This window comes from Passer montanus, unplaced genomic scaffold (genome assembly GCF_014805655.1).
Source record: "Passer montanus isolate IOZ18808 unplaced genomic scaffold, ASM1480565v1 scaffold114, whole genome shotgun sequence".
Classification (NCBI taxonomy): domain Eukaryota; kingdom Metazoa; phylum Chordata; class Aves; order Passeriformes; family Passeridae; genus Passer; species Passer montanus.
The window spans coordinates 299,014-317,101 of record NW_024358058.1 but is presented as its reverse complement, the minus strand read 5'-3'; the positions used below and the strand labels follow the sequence as shown (position 1 = coordinate 317,101).

General features: G+C 49.3%; 1 protein-coding gene and 1 pseudogene across 1 annotated transcript in view; both read left to right on the top strand.

The window, feature by feature from the left end:
* MARCHF2 (membrane associated ring-CH-type finger 2) overlaps positions 1-322 on the top strand; it is a 43,013-nt gene extending 42,691 nt beyond the window's left edge. Inside the window, exon 5 of the mRNA XM_039696723.1 lies at positions 2-322. Within this exon, the coding sequence (XP_039552657.1) occupies positions 2-43 (42 nt within the window). The 3' untranslated portion in view covers positions 44-322. The remainder of the gene's footprint in view (position 1) is intronic.
* A 3,112-nt stretch (positions 323-3,434) lies between these two features.
* Positions 3,435-11,076, top strand: LOC120496364 (annotated as a pseudogene).
* Positions 11,077-18,088: the final 7,012 nt, after the last annotated feature.

The window sequence follows — 18,088 nt, the reverse complement described above, 5'->3', positions numbered from 1 at the left end:
GTTTTTACAGGAAAAACCCCTAAAATTACGAGCCAACAAGTGACCTAAGTGACGTCTAAGGATGGGAGCGTAGTCCCGTAACTGCTTGGATCCTTTTTGCTTCTCACCCTAACCTGAAAAGATGCTGATTAAAGAGACGCCCCGGAGTGTTAGACAAACAAGCCAGGAATCTGCGACTCTCCCGTGAGGACAGAGTCCCCAGCTCTGTCTGCAGACCAGCGGACAAAGCTGCATCATCCTCCTTCTCTGTGCCACTCCTGGGAGCAACGGCGGCGTGGGCGCAACCCGTCGATTTCTCCCCACCTGAGCTGATTCTTCTTAATAAAGGCATTTAAAAGGAGAAAGACCTCCTGCCCATTTATTTCATCTCTTGTTCTGGACATCAGAGGGGAGACAGGCTGCGCTCAGCGCGGGGAGAAATGGCCTCCTCTGCGGGATGGGCCTCCTGCCTTCTACCGCCAATGAACCTCTGCTCAAGAGCGGCTGTGTCACCGGGACCTTATTACGATAGATATATATATACCGGTAAAGAACTGTTATTCCTTTTCCCACTTCTTTGCCTGAAAGCCCCTTGATTCCAAGATTATAATAATTTGGCCATTCCAAGGGAGGTTCCCACCTTCCTTGGCAGACACCTGTCTTTCAAACCCAGACAGTTGTCCAGGTCTGTGTCTCTGTACCCTTTATTTTTTGCTCCCTTCTTTTTCTTGTACCCCTTTTGGCCAGGTGGCTGATCAGGTCCCTTTGCCCCAGCAGGTGCCCCGTGCCTGGCTGGGCTGGGAGGGTGCTGCACCTAGCTGGGCTGAGCTCCACTGGCACTGCCTTTGCCTCTCTCAGGGCAGCAGATTTCCCCAAAGGAACCATCCTTGATGGCCTCACCTTTCAGCTGGGAATTGCTTTCAAGCCATTTTTAAGCTGCTGCTGGGCTTTGCTGCCACCCTGGCACTGCCTCTGGGTGTGAATCCTGGCTCCATCACCTCCCTCCTTCCCACTGTGCTCATGCCAGGGATGTGCAAACTCCTGCCAGTCCAGGCGGAGCTGTGGGAGGAGGCTGCCACATGCAGCCCTGGAGAGTCCCTGCAGCAGGGGTGTGTCTGTGCTTGAGCAGAGGCATTAACAAAATCCTCCAAACTACTCAGCAACTTTAATTTTGGAGCAGAGGTAACACAGGAGGAAATGGTAGCAAGCTGGGACAGGGTGACATTTTTGTTTCCTTTTCAGGCAGGGAAAAGCAGGGACCAGGGGCCTCTCAGAGGTGCTGGGTGGTGGCTGAGCAGCTCCTCCTCCAGCTCGGAATGCAGGAGAGAGCTCAGGGTCTCCAGCTAGGTGGCATTTTTTGGGAATCTGCAGATGAAAAGGACCCTCTGGCATCTGTCTGAACTGCCCATGGTTTCCACCTCTTGTTAGCAAAGTGAGTGAACAAAAAGGGGGGTGTGAGAGCAGAGCAGAGTCAGGTCCTGTCCTGGCTGGGTCTTGGATTAGTGTTTTGGGTATTTTGCTTCCATTGATCCAAGGCTACTTCCTGCTCTCTTTGAGGTGCATGGAATGAGTCCTGGTTTGGTCAGGACTTCTCCTTCCCGTTCTGCACCTGTTTGTCTCTTAATGCTGAATCAAAAAAGGCAGAGCAGGCTGGCTTTTGCTTTCCCCTGGGGAGTCCCCACAACCTTTTATACCAGTCTCCTACTTTGTGTATGAAACAGTAACCAATCCGACTTAGACTTTTCTAGAAACACATTTCCGGCCAAACCACTACAGTGTATGAAACAGTAACCAACGTCAGGCTGAAGATGGAAAATCAATTTCAACCTGTGGCATCTGAGGTTCTTCACTAGGCTTTACAAAAAGGAGCTGGATTCAGCAATGAATTCCTTTAAAAGTGAATTTTGCCTTCTTTTTTTTTTTCCTTCCCTTGGTTTTCCTCCCTTTTGCCCTTTCCCTCTCCTTCTTCATCTCCAGGTGGTGCTCCTGTTCCCAGCTCCTCTATTCTCTCCTGGATTTTGTCATTTACAGTTTTCCCAGTTCACAAGCAGCACTAGGTAAGAATCCCCTGGATCCCGCTGATCTCTGTGGCACAGCTTCCAGCCTGAGTATCTTCCTGGCTCCCTGTGAACAGCAGAGCTCAGAGCAGGGTCAGCCCTTTCCATAAACCTTCTCCATTTCTGGGAGCACCAGCATCCCTCTGGATCTTGGTGCATCCCTCCAGCCATGGCAGCACAGGCAGTGGAACAACCTCACTGAACCTGGGTGAGGATTAGATGATGCTGAAGGATTGATTATAATTTGCTGCCCTGTCCCTCCCTGGTTTTCTTCTTTCCTGCACGTTCCTGTTTATTACAGTGTCCAGATTGTGTTGGACCCTTTGGAAAACCAGATCAATAATGGAAAAAAGCCAGCAACAACAAATTTAGACTGGGCTCTTATGTTGCTGATCTGAAGCATCTTCTTCAAGGCAGCCCTGGCAAAGGATGCAGCAGAGTACTTAACTCAAAAGTGATCTTGTCAAAAGTGTTAGTTTGCTTTTGTTTCCCTTCAACCAGAACCACTTTCTCAGTGAACTAAGTGGCCAGTTTATGATAAGCCTTTTTCTTTTAAATTTTCAAAGATGCCAAGAGTACCTGAGATGTTTCTACTTTTTTAATAGATGTTTGTAAAGATGAGAAGAGATAAGGATATTTGAATTTTATTTGTAGCCAAGTTGTCACTTGACCCAGCCAACCTCCCAGAAACCTTCCAGCCACTTCCATCATTCCTTGTCCTGCTTTCTGCCTGCCCTGAGCTGCATGGGCACCACTTGTGCCCTTGAGAACCAGGGCTTTGTAGAACTCTCCCGGCAGCACAGGCCAGGGAAGTGGGGAGGGTGGTGGCCTGGCCCCAGCCCAGTGCCCATGCTGCAGGGCAGGGTCCCTGTCTCAGTTTGGAAAGACAGGTGTCTGCTAAGGAAGGCGGGAGCCTCCCCTGAAATGGAAAATGTAACCCCCTTCCCTCCCAATTGTTATAAATTTGAAATTAAGGGTCTCTCAGGCAAAAATGTGGAAGCAGGAATAACAGTTCTTTAATAGGGAAGAAAATAAAAATATAAAAAAAACAATGCAGTAAACCAAAACAACACTGACAGTCAGAACACAGCTTGACACCCTGTTGGTCAGGCTGCTGGCAGCAGTCCAATTGGAATGGTGGGTGCAGTCCCTCTGGAGTGTCAGGTGTGGTTCTGTTGGAGCAGGGATCCTGTAGAAAAGGGTGTAGTCTTCCTCTGAAGATCCAGTGGAATAGGCAGCTGTTCCTCTGGGAAATCCAGCGGAGAAGCTGTATTGCTGTCCCAGGATCTCAGATTATATCCAGGTAGGAATGCTTGGCTCCTCCCTCTGGGTGGAGCATCTCCCAGTGGGATGCTCTAGTTCTTATCAGCCATGCAGGGACATGCCTGTTATCAGCAGATGTCTCTGAGGAGGGAGGAGTGGGTATGGAAGAGATAAACTGCCCACTTAACAGAAGATAACTGCCACACCTCTAACAGATGGCAAATAGAATACATCTTGCCTTGCAATCTGGGACAGTCCCTCTCCCAGCTCCCCTCAGTACCTCTTGTGCCTGGCATGGGGATGCTGCCAGCACGATGACCTGGTATCTCAGTTTTGGAGACAAATTGCAGGAGGAAACACCCTGGAATGAGCATTTCCTCTAGAGGGAAAGGGCTTAAATAACTCTTTTTTCTTCCGCCAATGAGAGAAATGGCTATCAAGGGAAGAAAATAAAAAAAAATGTAAAACTGTTTATTAACAAAGCAAGATAACTGCAAAGCACAGGAAAAAAAAGAAAATTGAACCTTTCACCCCATCCCCACCTTGCTGAGAGGTAAAAAGATGGCAGCTGCCCTTATTTGTCTCTGGGAATGGGGGGAGAAAAGAGTTTCTGAAGTAGCCTGGGAACCTGTTGGATTTCTGGCATGGGTCTTCTCCTCACAGCAGGTGAAGTTGGTGGACTTTAATGTCCCTTCTTTTGCTGGTCTTTCTGCCGTTTGGACTGACCAAGGCTGCTCCTGCAGTCTCCTTGGGCCAAAGAAAAAAACAAATCAAAACAGTTCAAGGAAAAAAACAACCAAAAAGCCTCCGAAATTATTTGCTGGTGAAAAGCCTCCAGGCCAGGGGAAGAAAAAACCAAAACCAAATACAAACAAACCACAAAACAAAACCAAATCAAACCAAACCAAAACAAAACAAACAACCCAGAAGCTTCTTGCCTAAATTGGTGAAAATTAATCCAGCAAAAGCAATCAAGTAGCAGTCCCTGGAGCTGCCGACCAAGCCAGAGAGAAAGAGATTGAACAGAGCCCGTGCCTGGGGCTCCCAGGCTCTGGCCCTGCCCCCTGGCTCCTGTTAAAGATACCACAGACATTCTGGGCATAAAGCAGACTGTTAGGGAATAAAGTATCATAAACCACCCCAACAGCTGGCCTGGCAGCACACGAACAGCGCCAAGCAGCACCTGCTGTGCCTGAGCTCAGGTGCCACAGCAAACTCACGGCTCTCTCTTCCTCCAGGTGTTTCTCTGAGCTCTGCTCAGGGTGAGGGGACAGCCCAACCCCATCACCTGGCCAAGGGCAGGAACGTCATGCTGCCCTGCAGCTCCTCCCCAGAACAGCACACACAGGACACGGAGGTGACCTGGTTTTGGGAGCAGCTCTCACCCTTTGTGCATCACTACAGAGGGGGACAGGACCAGTATGGGGAGCAGATGCTTCAATACCAAGGGCACACTGAGCTGCTGAAGGATGGCCCTGCCCAGGGCAGCACACACTTGAAAATTTTCCATGTCCAACTCTCTGACAGAGGGAATTACACATGTTTTGTTCAACATGGCTTAGATTATGTCAAGGTTAGTGGTAGAGTTCAAGGTGACAGGTCTGTAGTTCATGTCCCTGGTACTTCTAATGTACTTGCTTGCAGCCAGTGTGCTTTTTCCCTGTCCTGCTGCCCAGAAGCAGTTTGAGGTGGCTGCTTTGCAAATAGGGTTTTCTTAAGTCCCATGTTTGAAAATACCAAGGTTATCTCAGAGAGGTGAAATTACCCACCAAGTGGCCATAAGGAGATATTCTTCCTCCTTCAGAAGTGTTCTTGCTATTGTTTTCTTCATATAAGAAGGTGTAAGAAAAAAATTAGGCTTTGGGTAATAAAGGAAGGATGTTGTAGTTTGTGCATTTATGTTTTAATACCCAGGCCTGTGGATTATTTTGCTGCAGAACTGGCCACCAGAGCAGATCTCTATGTTATGCAAATGAGATTGCAAGAAATTTCCTGACTCCAGGTGACACTTGTCTGAAAAAACTCTTAGATTTGCCTGTGTCAAAGTTTGTCATTGTCAGGAAGATAAACAGCCAAACCACCACATGCCCCAATATCCAGCACCCCACAGGCTCACCCAGGGTCCCTCTGTTCCCAGAGCCCGTGGCTCTGCCCTGTACATCGCACTGGAGCACTGTGAGGCTGAGGGATCCGGTGTCTTGCAGCTCAGCCAGCTGGTGCCCACGGCCTCCAGTGCTGTGGCAGGATTCCGTGGGTGGCAGCTCCCATCTCACTACCCTGGATGAGAATGGGCTCTGTGGTGGAGAGCAGCATGATCCTGAGCAGAGGCGTGACCCAGGAGCTCTCCTGTTGCTGCAGCATGTCCCACTCAGCCCAGAGCAGGGCTCAGCCCCTTGGTATCGGTACCAGGTGGGCCGAGCCCAGGGCATGGCCCCAGCGCCGTGCTCAGCACATGGCCATCTCCATTCCATTTCCGTGTCCAAACAGCTGTGATTTTGATAAGGTTTGTGCATCTGTGCTCCTAAATCCATCCCTTCCATCGGGAAGCGCAGGTTGGGGGGAAAAGGATCAGCCTGCAGTGTGGCAGAGTTTCTGCAGACCCCCATCTGAAATAAACGCTGGAACTAAATGAAAAAGGGAAAACCAACCCATGCCCCTAGTCTCCTTCACTGTGAAATCCTGTCCTACTGGTTTTGTATGAGAAAGAAATCCTTGTGTCTCAATTTAGCACCTGCAGACACTGAATGTATTTTTATTTTCCCTTGTGTCACAGGAAAGCTCCTTTTTCACTGGATGATTTGTTGGATTGAGAGCCTCGTGGGAGTCCAGTTTGGCTAGCTCTGGACTCCGGCTTCACCAACAAGGACAAAAGCAAAAGACGAGACACACTCTTCTTCTTGGAAAGAACATCCCACACCTTTATTGTGGAATGCCTCCAGGGGAAAGAGAGAGTCTGGGAGGGAGGTAATGGCATCCAGGAAAAGAAGGAGAGCCTGGGATGGAGCTGTCCAGGAGAAGAAAGAGAAAGAATGGCTCATGGCAGGAAAATTTAAACCCAGCGGAAGGGGGGCACAGGAGAGGGGCCACAGCCAATGGGATACAACTGATGGAGAGGGAAGGGGAGGAAGTAACCTGGGCTAAGAGCACCACCACGGGGCTTTGGAGGAGGGTCAGGGTTCAACCCCCAGGTTATTCCCACTGGAGATCCGAGATGTTTGTTACGCGTTATTCCCTCCTCTCAAAAATTTAGATTGGTCAGTGTATTCTGTTTATAAAGCCCTGCTGGGTATGCATTTTTGTCCGCGCACGATGCACCTTCAATAAAACACCTCCCTTTTCCCTGTCAGCGCGGTCCTGTCTTTCTCCTGTGAGACGCAGCCCGACTCCTCTCCAAACAGCTCCGGAGATTCTCGATCTCCTGAAGGCATCCTGCCTTAAGCACTCTCCCCGGGAAGTCTCTCCGCGGGAGAATGCCCTTCCTCAGGAGAGGGGCCACAGCCAATGGGATACAACTGATGGAGAGGGAAGGGGAGGAAGTAACCTGGGCTAAGAGCACCACCACGGGGCTTTGGAGGAGAGGGGAGAATGAAACAAACTGTGTCATACAAACAAACCACTTAGTGCAATATAAAAACTACTCAGTTCAAAATTCCAATCACCCAGTGCAAAATAATAACTAAATAAACTACTTAATGCAACACAACAATGATTGATTTGGGGCTGGAAATACATCAGAGCAGAGATGCAATGGTGAACTGGACTAAGCATACACCAAAATGCACTGCAAGCAGCACATGCTTTGGGGCACATCCAGACCCCGCAGCCCTTCTGCCATGAGGGTGATTGTAACCTGCTGGGGGTTAATCAGTGCTTGGTGGAAGGGAGGATTTTTAAAATTATTTGCATTTATTTCTTTTCTTCATGGGAAAGCGTCAGAAAAAAAAAATAAAAAAAAGTAAGTTTTACTTACCATTTTCCAGAAATTGAAGAAATCTTCAAATGGAAAAATTCATGGGTTGTATCTCTGTATCTCCAAATGGGGACATTTGGAATGGAAATGGTTGGATACATATAATGCAATTAATTTGAATGAATCAGTTTTGTAATTTTAAGGGCAATCATTGCAGAACCACAGAAAGTGTGGTGGCTGCAGTCCTCCTGCAGTGACAGGTGTGGTTCTGTTGAAGCAGTGATCCTGTAGAAGGGTGGAGCTTTCCTCTGAAGATCCAGTGGGGGTGTAGATGGGCCTGGTCTTCCTCTGAGAATCCAGTGGGAAAAGGCCGGCTGTGATGCTCCAAATCTCTGATTATAACCAGGTAGGAATGCTTGGCTCCTCCCTATGGGTGGTGCATCTCACCATTGAATAATGTAATTTTATCAGTGAGACTCAATGGCCCATTAACAGAAGATATCTCCCTGGAGGGAGGATTGGTTGTGGAAGAGATAAAGAAAGCTGCCCAATTAACAGAAGATAACTGCCCCTCCTCTAACTGATGATAATAGAATACACACCTCCGCCCACATTTTGCAGCCCAGGATATGCACCTTCCCCTGCCCAGTCTGCCAGCTCCCTCTCCCACCCTGCTTCTTCCTCAGGCAGCCCCAGCCAAGAGCTCCCCTGGGGTGAGCTCTGCCCTGGTGTGTTGGTTCCATCTCACCTGCAGTGAATATGGTTCTGGATCCAGACACAGCCCACTGGGACCTTGTTCTGTCTGATGATGGCAAAAGTGTGAAATGAGGACACACAACAGGACATCCCTGAGATTTAACCCATGCTGCTGCTGCTGGGCTGTGATGGCTTCACCTTCAGGGAGACAGTACTGGAAGGTGAAGGTGATGGATGCAGGAGGATGGGCCATGGTGGGGGGTCTCTAGAGAAGATGTAAAAAAGAAGAATTATATTCTCTGGCTTGAATTTAAGCCAGAGAAAGGCAGCTGGGCAGTGGGGCTGTTGCCAGGCTACTTCCTATCTCTCACCTCTCCTGATTGCACTCTCATTCCTGAAATCAGTACCCCCAAACAGATCTGGATCTGTCTGGATTATAAAGAGGGATGGATGGTGTTTTTCAGTGTTGGTGAGGGTATTTCCATCTTTGCATTTCCATTAGAATTGTCTGAGAGAAAAAAATTCCACTTTTGGCTCTATCTGGGTCCTGGGACCTCTCAAAATATGACTGTGATGAATGCGAGGGAGTGAGATAAGGCTTTTCTAGGAGAACTTGGGAGTTCATACTCACAGAAGGATTGAGTTTAGAAGGAACCTGTGGAGGTTTCTGTGGCAACCAGCTGCTCAGAGCTGGGCTAACCTGAGGGCTGCCTTTGGTGTCTCTGGACCTTGTTCAGCTGAGTTGTGTAGGGTTTCCCAGGGCAGAGATCTTGTTATGTCTCTGGACCTCTGTCCAATGCTGCATCTCCCTCAAGGGTCTGAACCAACCCTTTGTCTTTGGTCAGAATTTCTCCAGTTGCAACTCGTTGTCAACTCTCCTTGTTCTGTTGAATACAACTTCTACTGAAAAGATATTCCAGGAACAGGGATTTTTTTTTTAAAATCTACACAATGAAATTACTTTGGTGCCATTTATATGTTATGTGTGTCAGCATCATTGTCTCTGAGCAATGTTTCCTGCTCCTTTCAGCCTGTGGGATTTGCAGGCTCTTAGGAGAAAATGGCTCACTGCATCCTGCTGGAGCCAATGAAGTCATGTCAGTGGGGCAGGTCTGTTGGGCTAAGGAAAGGGTTACAGAAACAACAGTGGCAGCAACATCATGTGTTTGAACAAACTACACCAGCTGAACAAGAAACCACTTCAACCAGAACATGAAGAAATCTGAAAACAGTTTTTCTGCTCTACTGACTTGTGACTCTGGAAAGAATAATGGAAGATGTCAAGAGATTAGATTTATTGTTGAACTGTGATTAGTTTTAAGCTTGCAGTTAAAAATAGCTTTTGGGCTAAGGATATAAATTTGGTGAGCTTGGCAAATGAAGTAAATTCACTTGCACCTAGCTTGTGTCTCTTGCCTTCATCTGTCACACAGGTCCATGGCTCTGCTTGTCCCCACACCTGCCAGCAGCACAAACCCTGGGGATGAATTCACCTGTGACCTGGTGATATCCCACACTGTGAGATGGCTAACTCCAGATTAATTTGCTGTAAGGGAAGCTCTCCCTGCAAAGGGAGGAGAGCAGTGTGTTCTTTCTCAGACATGATTTTACATCAGGTAGTCCAAACAACTGGTGTCCAGCAGGGAAGGCTTCACCCAGATACAACTGGTAAGGAAGGAGACTTCAGTACAGGTGGTGAGTTGCAACAAGTGCCAGACCTTTCTCCTGGAGAAAAGGTAAATACCTTCATAAGGGGTGCACAGGTTTGATGATCTGTTATGCCACAAGCAGGAAACAGTATTAGAGGACCTGAGATGGATGTGGACAGGTGGCTTCAGAACCATGTTCCTCTGGCAGGCACTGAGAACGAGGCACCTCAGAGCCGGTGACCCACAGAAGCAGGACTGTGCTTCAGTCTCTGCCCTCCAGTGAAACAGGAGCTCCTCGAGCCAGGTCTCATAAACTCTTAGAGGTCTATTTCACACCTGAGACAGCTCAGCTATGTTAAAAGGCATAAAATCAGCAAGATGGCTTCTGTTGCAGTGTTGGAAACAAAAAGGTTTTAATAAAAGGCAAAATAACAACTTTACAGAGAAAACTGATCCAGGTGCAAGAGGCCCTCCTGCCCCTGGTAAAACACCTCACAAAAGCCATTTGTTTCTTTGTTCTCTTCTTTTTCTAGTAAATTGTCCAGGCGGGACTTTTTGGCTCCTGTCCAGTTGGCTATCCTTAAGTTTGAGGTGGAGTCCCCCAAGCCTATGAGATGCCTTTTTCAACCTAATTGAGGAGAGAAACTTCTGGGCTTATTTCCATTTCAAGGGGACAAAGGATAGTTTTGTCCCTCCGTCAACAGGGGGCACATCCTTACACTCCAGCACCACACCAGACCTAGAAGTAGCACTTTAGCAGCTCTAGACACCCTTGAGCAAGTCTGCAAGGAGAAACTGTACCAGAAGCACAGAGGGGACACTGTAAAAGAAATTATGAGTCTCACAGTGGATCTCTCTGTTAAGGGACCGTGAGGCCTTCAGCAGAGAGCCATGTGGGGTAACCTACCTTCTGGCAGCTGAGGTCTGAGATATAGTTGAGAGGGTGCCACAACCTCTCAAGAGCACAGACTGCTCTCCACTGCTGCTTTTCCATGTGGCACGAATGACACACAAGCCAGAACCTGGGCAAAATCAAGAAAGATTACAAAGCCCTGGGGGCCCAAGTGAAAAATATTGGTGCCCAAGTAATCTCTTCCTTCATTTCACCCATTAGAAGTGTAATATATGGTATAAAATAATTAGTGCCAAATGAAATTTAAAACCACAGCATTTTGTGTACTAAAACCAATGGTGGCAACAAGCAGTAATAAATTAAGTGATAAAGATTCAAACACCAGGAAGGCGACTGTCTCCAGAGATGTATATTCCAAGGGATTTCTCTTGTCTGACAAGACCCCAGCAGGAGGCATTCTGACAGGCATCATCAGAAGTTTATCTCGGAAAGTTTTCACCTGACAGGATTCCAGCAATTATCCACCGGTTGCAGGAAATGTGATAATATGCTAAAGAAGAGCCTCTTCCAGAGCCCGAAAGACTGTATAAAATGGACCCCTTAGAAATGATCTTTGGAGACCCACGGGGACTTTGGTGCAAGAGAGGCCAAATCCTGAGTCTCCCTGACCCTGATCGCCTGGCTCAGAGTTGAATTGCTTGAACAGGGCAAATTTATACTTTGATTATTTAATAAATTTCCTTAATTATTAAATTGGAGTATTCATTTATAACAGAGGAAAGGGGACAGCCAGGAATAGATGTGTAATGCAAATCAATTTCTGGCTTTGTGGCTGGTGCCATCATGGGGGTTTGACTTTTGTGATAACAGGACGTTCTTTGATGACTACAACCTCTTAGGGAGGGATGGGATCCACATGTCTAAAAGAGGTCAGGGAATGTGACTGCAGGCCTGACACCTTGGACAGCTGGGCTTTAAACTGAAGGACTTGGGGCCACTTCCACCATCACGCCAAGGAATGAGCCAGGACCCCCAGAGCAGTGGCAAATGCTCCTTTGTGGCCTCCCAAGATGAGAGCAGAAGACCAACCATCCCAGGGGCATGCGTGGCTGTTGTGTATCCTCTTGGACCCCTCCTGGGAAGGTTGCTTGCTCCATTACCCCTGAACTGCCTGCAGACCAAGCACACAGCCTGGGAAGGATTAGGGAGCTGTGTGTGGTCACAGGGCCATGGTCCCACTGCAGTTACAGAGATGTGGTGGGATGGTTGGCATGACTGGAATGCTGGTGTGGATGGCTACACACTAAGAAAGACGGGTCAGCAAGGCAAGGGGCTGGAGCTGCTCTTTACATGAGAGAGGGACTAGAATGGATCGAGCTGTGCCCAGGGATGGATGAAGACCAAGGCAAGAGTTTATGAGTAAGCATTTAGAGACTGGTTATCATGGCCAACAAGAGTCAGACAGTGACTGTCCCCCTGTGCTGGGCACTGCTGAGGCCTCAGATCCTGGAGTCAGTTTTGGGCCCCTCATGACAAGAAGGACATTGAGGGGCTGGAGCATTCCAGAGCTGGGGAAGGGGCTGGAGCACAAGTCTGATGAGAAGCAGCTGAGAAATCACGAGGGGCTCAACCTGGAGAAAGGAGTCTTACAAAGGACCTTCTGGGTTCCATGAAGGGTGGTTCACCTCATTGCAGCCTCACTTTTTGCAGCACCAGGAGACCGCAGATGAGATGATGACAAAGAAGGGAAACATAGACAAATACCCCAATGCTGCTGCCAGTGGAGGCAGGTCAGGGAAGATATATGGGCACAAGGGAGTATCTCCTCATCAGAGGTTGGGCTGCTGAGGAGACACCTCATCCTTGTACCAATGGCCTCAACAGCAGCAACTTTGGTGGGTGGGAGAACAGACCAAGGGGCTTAGAAGCAAAGAATTGTTTAAATTAGGAAGTACCTTTAAGATCACCAATGCCACAAGTCCAACTGTTAACCCAGCACTGTCCAGACCATCACTAAACCACATCCCCAAGTGGCATTTCTGCGCATCTTTTAAATCCCTCCAGGGATGGTGACTTGACCACTGCCCTCAGCAACCTGTGCTGTGAAATCCTCTGAATTTTTCCCCCTCAGGGAAATCCCCAGAGCATTGTCTTGGAGAGACATACCATAGAGTTTACCCCACCGGGGCAGAGGGAAAGGACTTCCTCATGGACTCTTGCTTAACACAGATCCATCCCAGCTCCTTCCCCCATGTGTCCCAACTTCCCCTGGTTTCTCCTTTCCCTGTTTCCTCCTTGGTCATAGTATCCCTGCTGGCCAGCCCCATCTTCCCTGAAAGCCAAAGCCCTTTGCCCTGCCCTTTGTGCAGCCCCTGTACCCTCCCCTACTTAACCTTGTGCAGAGCACACAGTCCTGACTTTTGTCTCTGGCTCCCCTTTGGCGTGCTGTAATAAACCTCAGTGGAACTGACCATACAAAAGGCCCTTCTGCCTCTCCTCACTGAGCTAGCTGTGGTGAGTGTGGTGTGTGTGGACTTGACTGCTTTTTCTGAATGCTTACCCAAGCGGCTTTTCCACAAGAGATGCTTATTGGGAAATAAGTATATGTAGCAGCAACCACCATCTAACCCCATGCTGCTACACTGTGCCAGTGCTCAATGTCTTTCAATTCTTTAGGCAAAGAAAAATTAGTGTAGGAGGTGAGGCTTGCCCTGAGAATATCCCCTGCCTGATCATGGTGTCTCTCCTGTCAGGTAACCTTATTCTGGCTAAGGCATCTGCACTGCAGGGGATGGCAGGGAGGAGACTGAATCGCCTTTCCCAAGGCATTTCAGGTGACCCTTTCCTCTCCCTCCCTGCCTGGAGATGTCCCTGCCAGGAGCTGTCTCTGGTTCCTACAGCTCCTCCCTGTCAGTGTCCACAGACCCCTTCCCACCTGCTGAGTGCTAGCACTGCCCTGCAAAGACCTCCTGGCAGTAGCACACTGCCAAAGACAGAGGTGTGTGCAGGGCCTCAGGAGCAGTGCAGCCAAGTCCTAATGAGAACCGAGGTCTCGGTGCCTTCTCCAAAATGCAGTCTGCTGACTCAGGGAACCAAGAGGAGAAAATACAATGTACAGACTCCTTCCCTTTCATTCAACCCCTGCTTTGATATTCTTCTTCAAAATTCTTCTTCTTCTTCCCCTTTAATATTCTTCTTCAAAACTGCCATCAGAAATATCCTGAGGATGATGTGGAGCTATGAACAGCCCTGGCCCATGAAGCACCCTCTCAAGAGAAACAGGACTCTGTCCTTCCCAGTGCGGTTCCTTCCACCCCCAGCTTCTCCCCAAAGAGCTCTGGGAAGCTCCCTGGCATGGCTGAGCGCTGACCCTGGCAGGCAGCAGAGTTCCTGCCCTGGCACACAGATCCTGCTCAGAAGGACAGCCCTGGGTACTCTGAGAACACACCTAGACTCACACCCTGCCAGCCCACATTCTGTGCCCCTTTTGGCCTCCCTGGCGATGTCCCAGGGCTCCAGGTTTGACAGCTCCTAGTGAAGTGAAGAAATGTGGGAAAAGGGCAGCAGAGTCACCCTCAATAAATCATCTTTTAGCTGACTGAAATAATCCCCAATCATCTAAAGAGAGGAGACAGACTGATTCTGAAAGCAGGTTTGTTCTATCAGAGGTGGATGTCTGTAAATGGTGTAAATGTTTCCCTCTGGTCTCTGGTATCCTTGACCCATAACAAAACAAGGACACACAGGCAGTGACAGGGAGGTGTTGCTTGAATCCTGTGCAGGGCAGGGACTCAGCTGAAGCAGTGCATCTCATACCCAGCTGGAAGCCCCGGGGATGAAGCAGGATTCAGTTTCCCTCATGCAACCCAGAGACCCAGAGTTTTGAGGGATGTCAAGACTAGCCACAACTTCCAGCCACTCCAGCTCAGGACCTCTCCTGCTGTGCTGCTGTAGTTCAGGACAGTACAGATCTGCCTAGCTGCTGGAAGCCAGCCTGGTGCCTTGTCCTGGGCTGGCAGAGAGGGGAGGTCACTAGTGTAGGTACATACATGACATCCTACAGTCACAAGCACACACATGTATGGATTCCCTGAATACTGCCACAATCTGCTCTCTGATACCCCTGCCCAGAATGCATCTTGTCCTTTCCATTCACATATACACAGGACAGGGAGATGACACAGATCATTAAGAAAACATTTAACAGGATGATATAAGAAGACTGGACATCCTCCGCATCCTCTCATCATTAACCTCTGCAGAGACCATCAGTTGGTCTCCATCAGATGTGGTGCCATCAGGTGCCCATCACTCCAACTTCTTCAACAAGACTGGACAGGACAGATCCTCTTGTGCTATCATGCAGGTCTCCTACATACCAACCATCTTCATCTGTGTCTCCAAAGATGTAAATATATTGTCCAGAAATGAGAGAAAGCTCTAGTTCAGGCCACTCATTGGGACCATCAAGAGGATCATAGTTCTATTAAGCTACAAATGCTCAAAGCTCTGCCAGTTGCTTTCTCACAGCCTCCAGGAGGACAGATTCCTTGCCTGTTTCCAGATTAGCCTGCTGCAGCCTGGAAATGACAGAGCTGGATCTTTCTCTTTACAACCATTCCAATTCCTGAAACAGCTGCCGACTGCTTTAATTTAGCTTTTCATACTGATCATTCAATTCAATCAGCCAGGCTTGAATCAGCTGCAGGGTTGCAGTGGAGCAGCAGTGCTGCTCTTGGGTCCAGCACCACCCTTCCTCCAACGCAACCCAAAATGCTTCCAGCTCCCACCTCCTCACCTCCTTCTCCACAAGGTTGTCCAGGGCTTGCTCCAGATCCCAGCGGGACAAAAGGTGATGGAGTGCAAGAGGCCCCCAGCCCCAACACACCATGTCACGGTGTCAACCACTAACCTGGTGCCAAGCCACCAACAATTGTGTTACCTGTTTCTGTGATGGGTGCAGACCCCTGACCCGGCAGCAGCCACTGCCACCCTTCCCCAGTGTGAACTGTGGGCTGTGGGAGAATGTGGCCTTCTAGGCATGGTCTGGCCACAGGCTCTTAATGGACGGCTGAGGTAGTATGGCCTAAGGTGGAATGTTCTGGCATTTTGCTCATAATGGAAGAGTCTTAGCTGGTTTGTTGTGGCCCCTTTACACACCAAAGAGTACAGTATTTGACATAAGTGAATGTCAAAGACAGATTGCTTCCAAGACATGTTCAAGAGAACTTGACCAACTGACCTCTTCTATGCAAGTGAGTTTGCTGCTGGAAGACACCAGAACCAAGTGCAGGAAAGGATCAAATTTGCAACAAAATTGTGTGTTGCAGTGTGTTGTCATGGTGTTGAAATAAATGGGCAGGAGATCTTTCTCCTTTTTTAATGCCTTTATTAAGGGCATTAATCAGCTCAGGTGGGGAGAAATCGACAGGTTGCGCCCACGCCACCGCTGCTCCCAGGCGTGGCACGGAGAAGGAGGGTGATGCAGCTGTGTCCGCTGGTCTGCAGGCAGAGCTGGGGATTCCGTCCTCACGGGAGAGTAGCAGATTCCTGGCTTGTTTGTCTAACACTCCGGGGCGTCTCTTTAATCAGTATCTTTTCAGGTTAGCGTGAGAAGCAAAAAGGGTCTAAGCAGGTACGGGACAATGCTCCCATCCTTAGACGTCACTTAGGTTACTTGTTGGCTCGTGATTTTAGGGGTTTTTCTTGTAAAAAATGTAAAAATTCGGGGCACAATGCATTTCTCATCTGCATACTGGCTCTGATGTCACTCCTATTCTGGGTCTGTCCCCATGTCTGTCCCTGGCAAGCGGCCAGCATCAGGGGAACAATGGTTAATCACCGGCCATTAACGGGTAATTAAGGAGCCCCTCTCCGGCAGCGAAACCAAAGACATCTGACTGGTCTGACTTGTTTCTAACTCTGAAACTCAAAAAAAAATACAACTTTCTATTCATAACAGTGTGTCTCAGTTTCCCTGGTTTCTCCCTGAAGTTTCCTTCCCAAGGTGGTGTGTCAATCACCTCTCCTTTCCCTCACCCTGACTCCTGCTGGGCATGGTCTATCAACCCAGAAATTCCAGAGAAGCATCGAGTGACGGGCAGATTCAAAGGATGCTCTCCACCCCCTGGGGGGCATTGGAGCATCCAGGTGCTTTTTTCCCTAAGATCTCCTCCCCCCGTACCTGGCTGGTGGTCCTTGGGTTTCCCCCCTCCCTGCCTCCCCTGGGTAAAAGGGAAGCAAGCCACACACTTGGGGAGTCCTTGGAGCTGTTGCTACATTCAGAGGCCATGCAGCCCAGAATAAAAACTCTGGATTAAACCCTCCATCAGGACCAGTGTATATATAAAATATATATGGAACAGAGTAAACTGGGGAGAGAAAAAGGCGGGGGGAAATCCCTTCGTTCTCTTTAGGTTGAGAAATCCAACAGGATGACAAGATCACAAGACCTCGAAACCGCAGTGTTGGGGTGTGTTGTTTTATGTTGGTTTATTCCTATCCCCCCTGTTTGTGTTAATGGTTCTACCCAGACCCTCTCTCTCTCCCTCTCTCTCCTTGATCGCCCTGCCTGTTATCCCTTTCTCCTCCCTATTCAGTTATTGTATCTCTTCAAACCCCTCCCTGGTTATCTGTCTGTCACTCGGTGCCCACACCTTTCCATCCAGAACCTTCCACTCTGGGCATCGAGTGATTGGGCCAGGGGCCAGGGCTCCACCCCCAGTTGCCCACCACTGGATACCCGAGTTGTATGTTACTTGTTCGTCCCACCTTTGAAAAATTTTGATTGGTTGTTGCATATAAGTTATAAGCCCTTGCCGGGCACCTGTTCCTGGTCCACGACCGACGACCCTTCCCGAATAAAGACCCTTGTTTCCCGTGCCGTCGTGGTCCTGCTTTTTCATCCTCCTGCGGGTTGCAGCCTCATCCCTCCATCTAGCTCCGCGGATCCTCGTGTTCCAAAGGCGAAAGCCTTAGGCGCTCTCTCGAGGAAGCCCTCCGGCGAGAGAGTGCCCCCCAGTGCTGCCGGCGGTGCTGGCCGCAGCTTGCCGGGACATGCTCGAAACCATTCGAGGCCAGCCGCCGCCGCTGCAGTTTGGCGCCCAACGTGGGGCAAAGCAAGTCCGTGAAGATCGCCGGACCCCACGGTTGAGGATCCCGGAGCCGACGGGCGCAACCTGTTGGATTTCTGGACTGTTCCTCTTGGACGTTAAACTACCCTAGGGTGAGCAGACCCACTTTGGTGGGTGGCGCTCCCCGGGGACCGGGACCGGCAGCTCCTCGCACCCAGGAGTCGGTCCCACCGCAGGAGCCATCCTCCCTGGATTTCTGTTGGACCCCCCGGTGACCGTGAGTCTGCGTTCCCTCCTTTTTCCTTTCCTCCACCCCACATTTTTAACTCCGTCGGTTTCGTACGACACGCCGGTTTCGCCCGGCTCCCCGGTTTCGTCCGGGTTCTCTTTTTTCTTTCGCTGGCCAGCAACTTGCCGGCATAGTCCGGCGGTGGGGAAACACCGGGAGTCTGCCCTTTTCGTTTTCGGTTTTTCATTTTCCAGGGTTGGTGGATTTGAACCGCTTTTTCTTTAAAATTAAAATATGGGTGCACACCTTTTGGCGGTTCAGAAAAAGCATTACAGTTTAGTTAAGGGTATCCTTTTTAGCGGTGGTTTTGAAAAAGTTA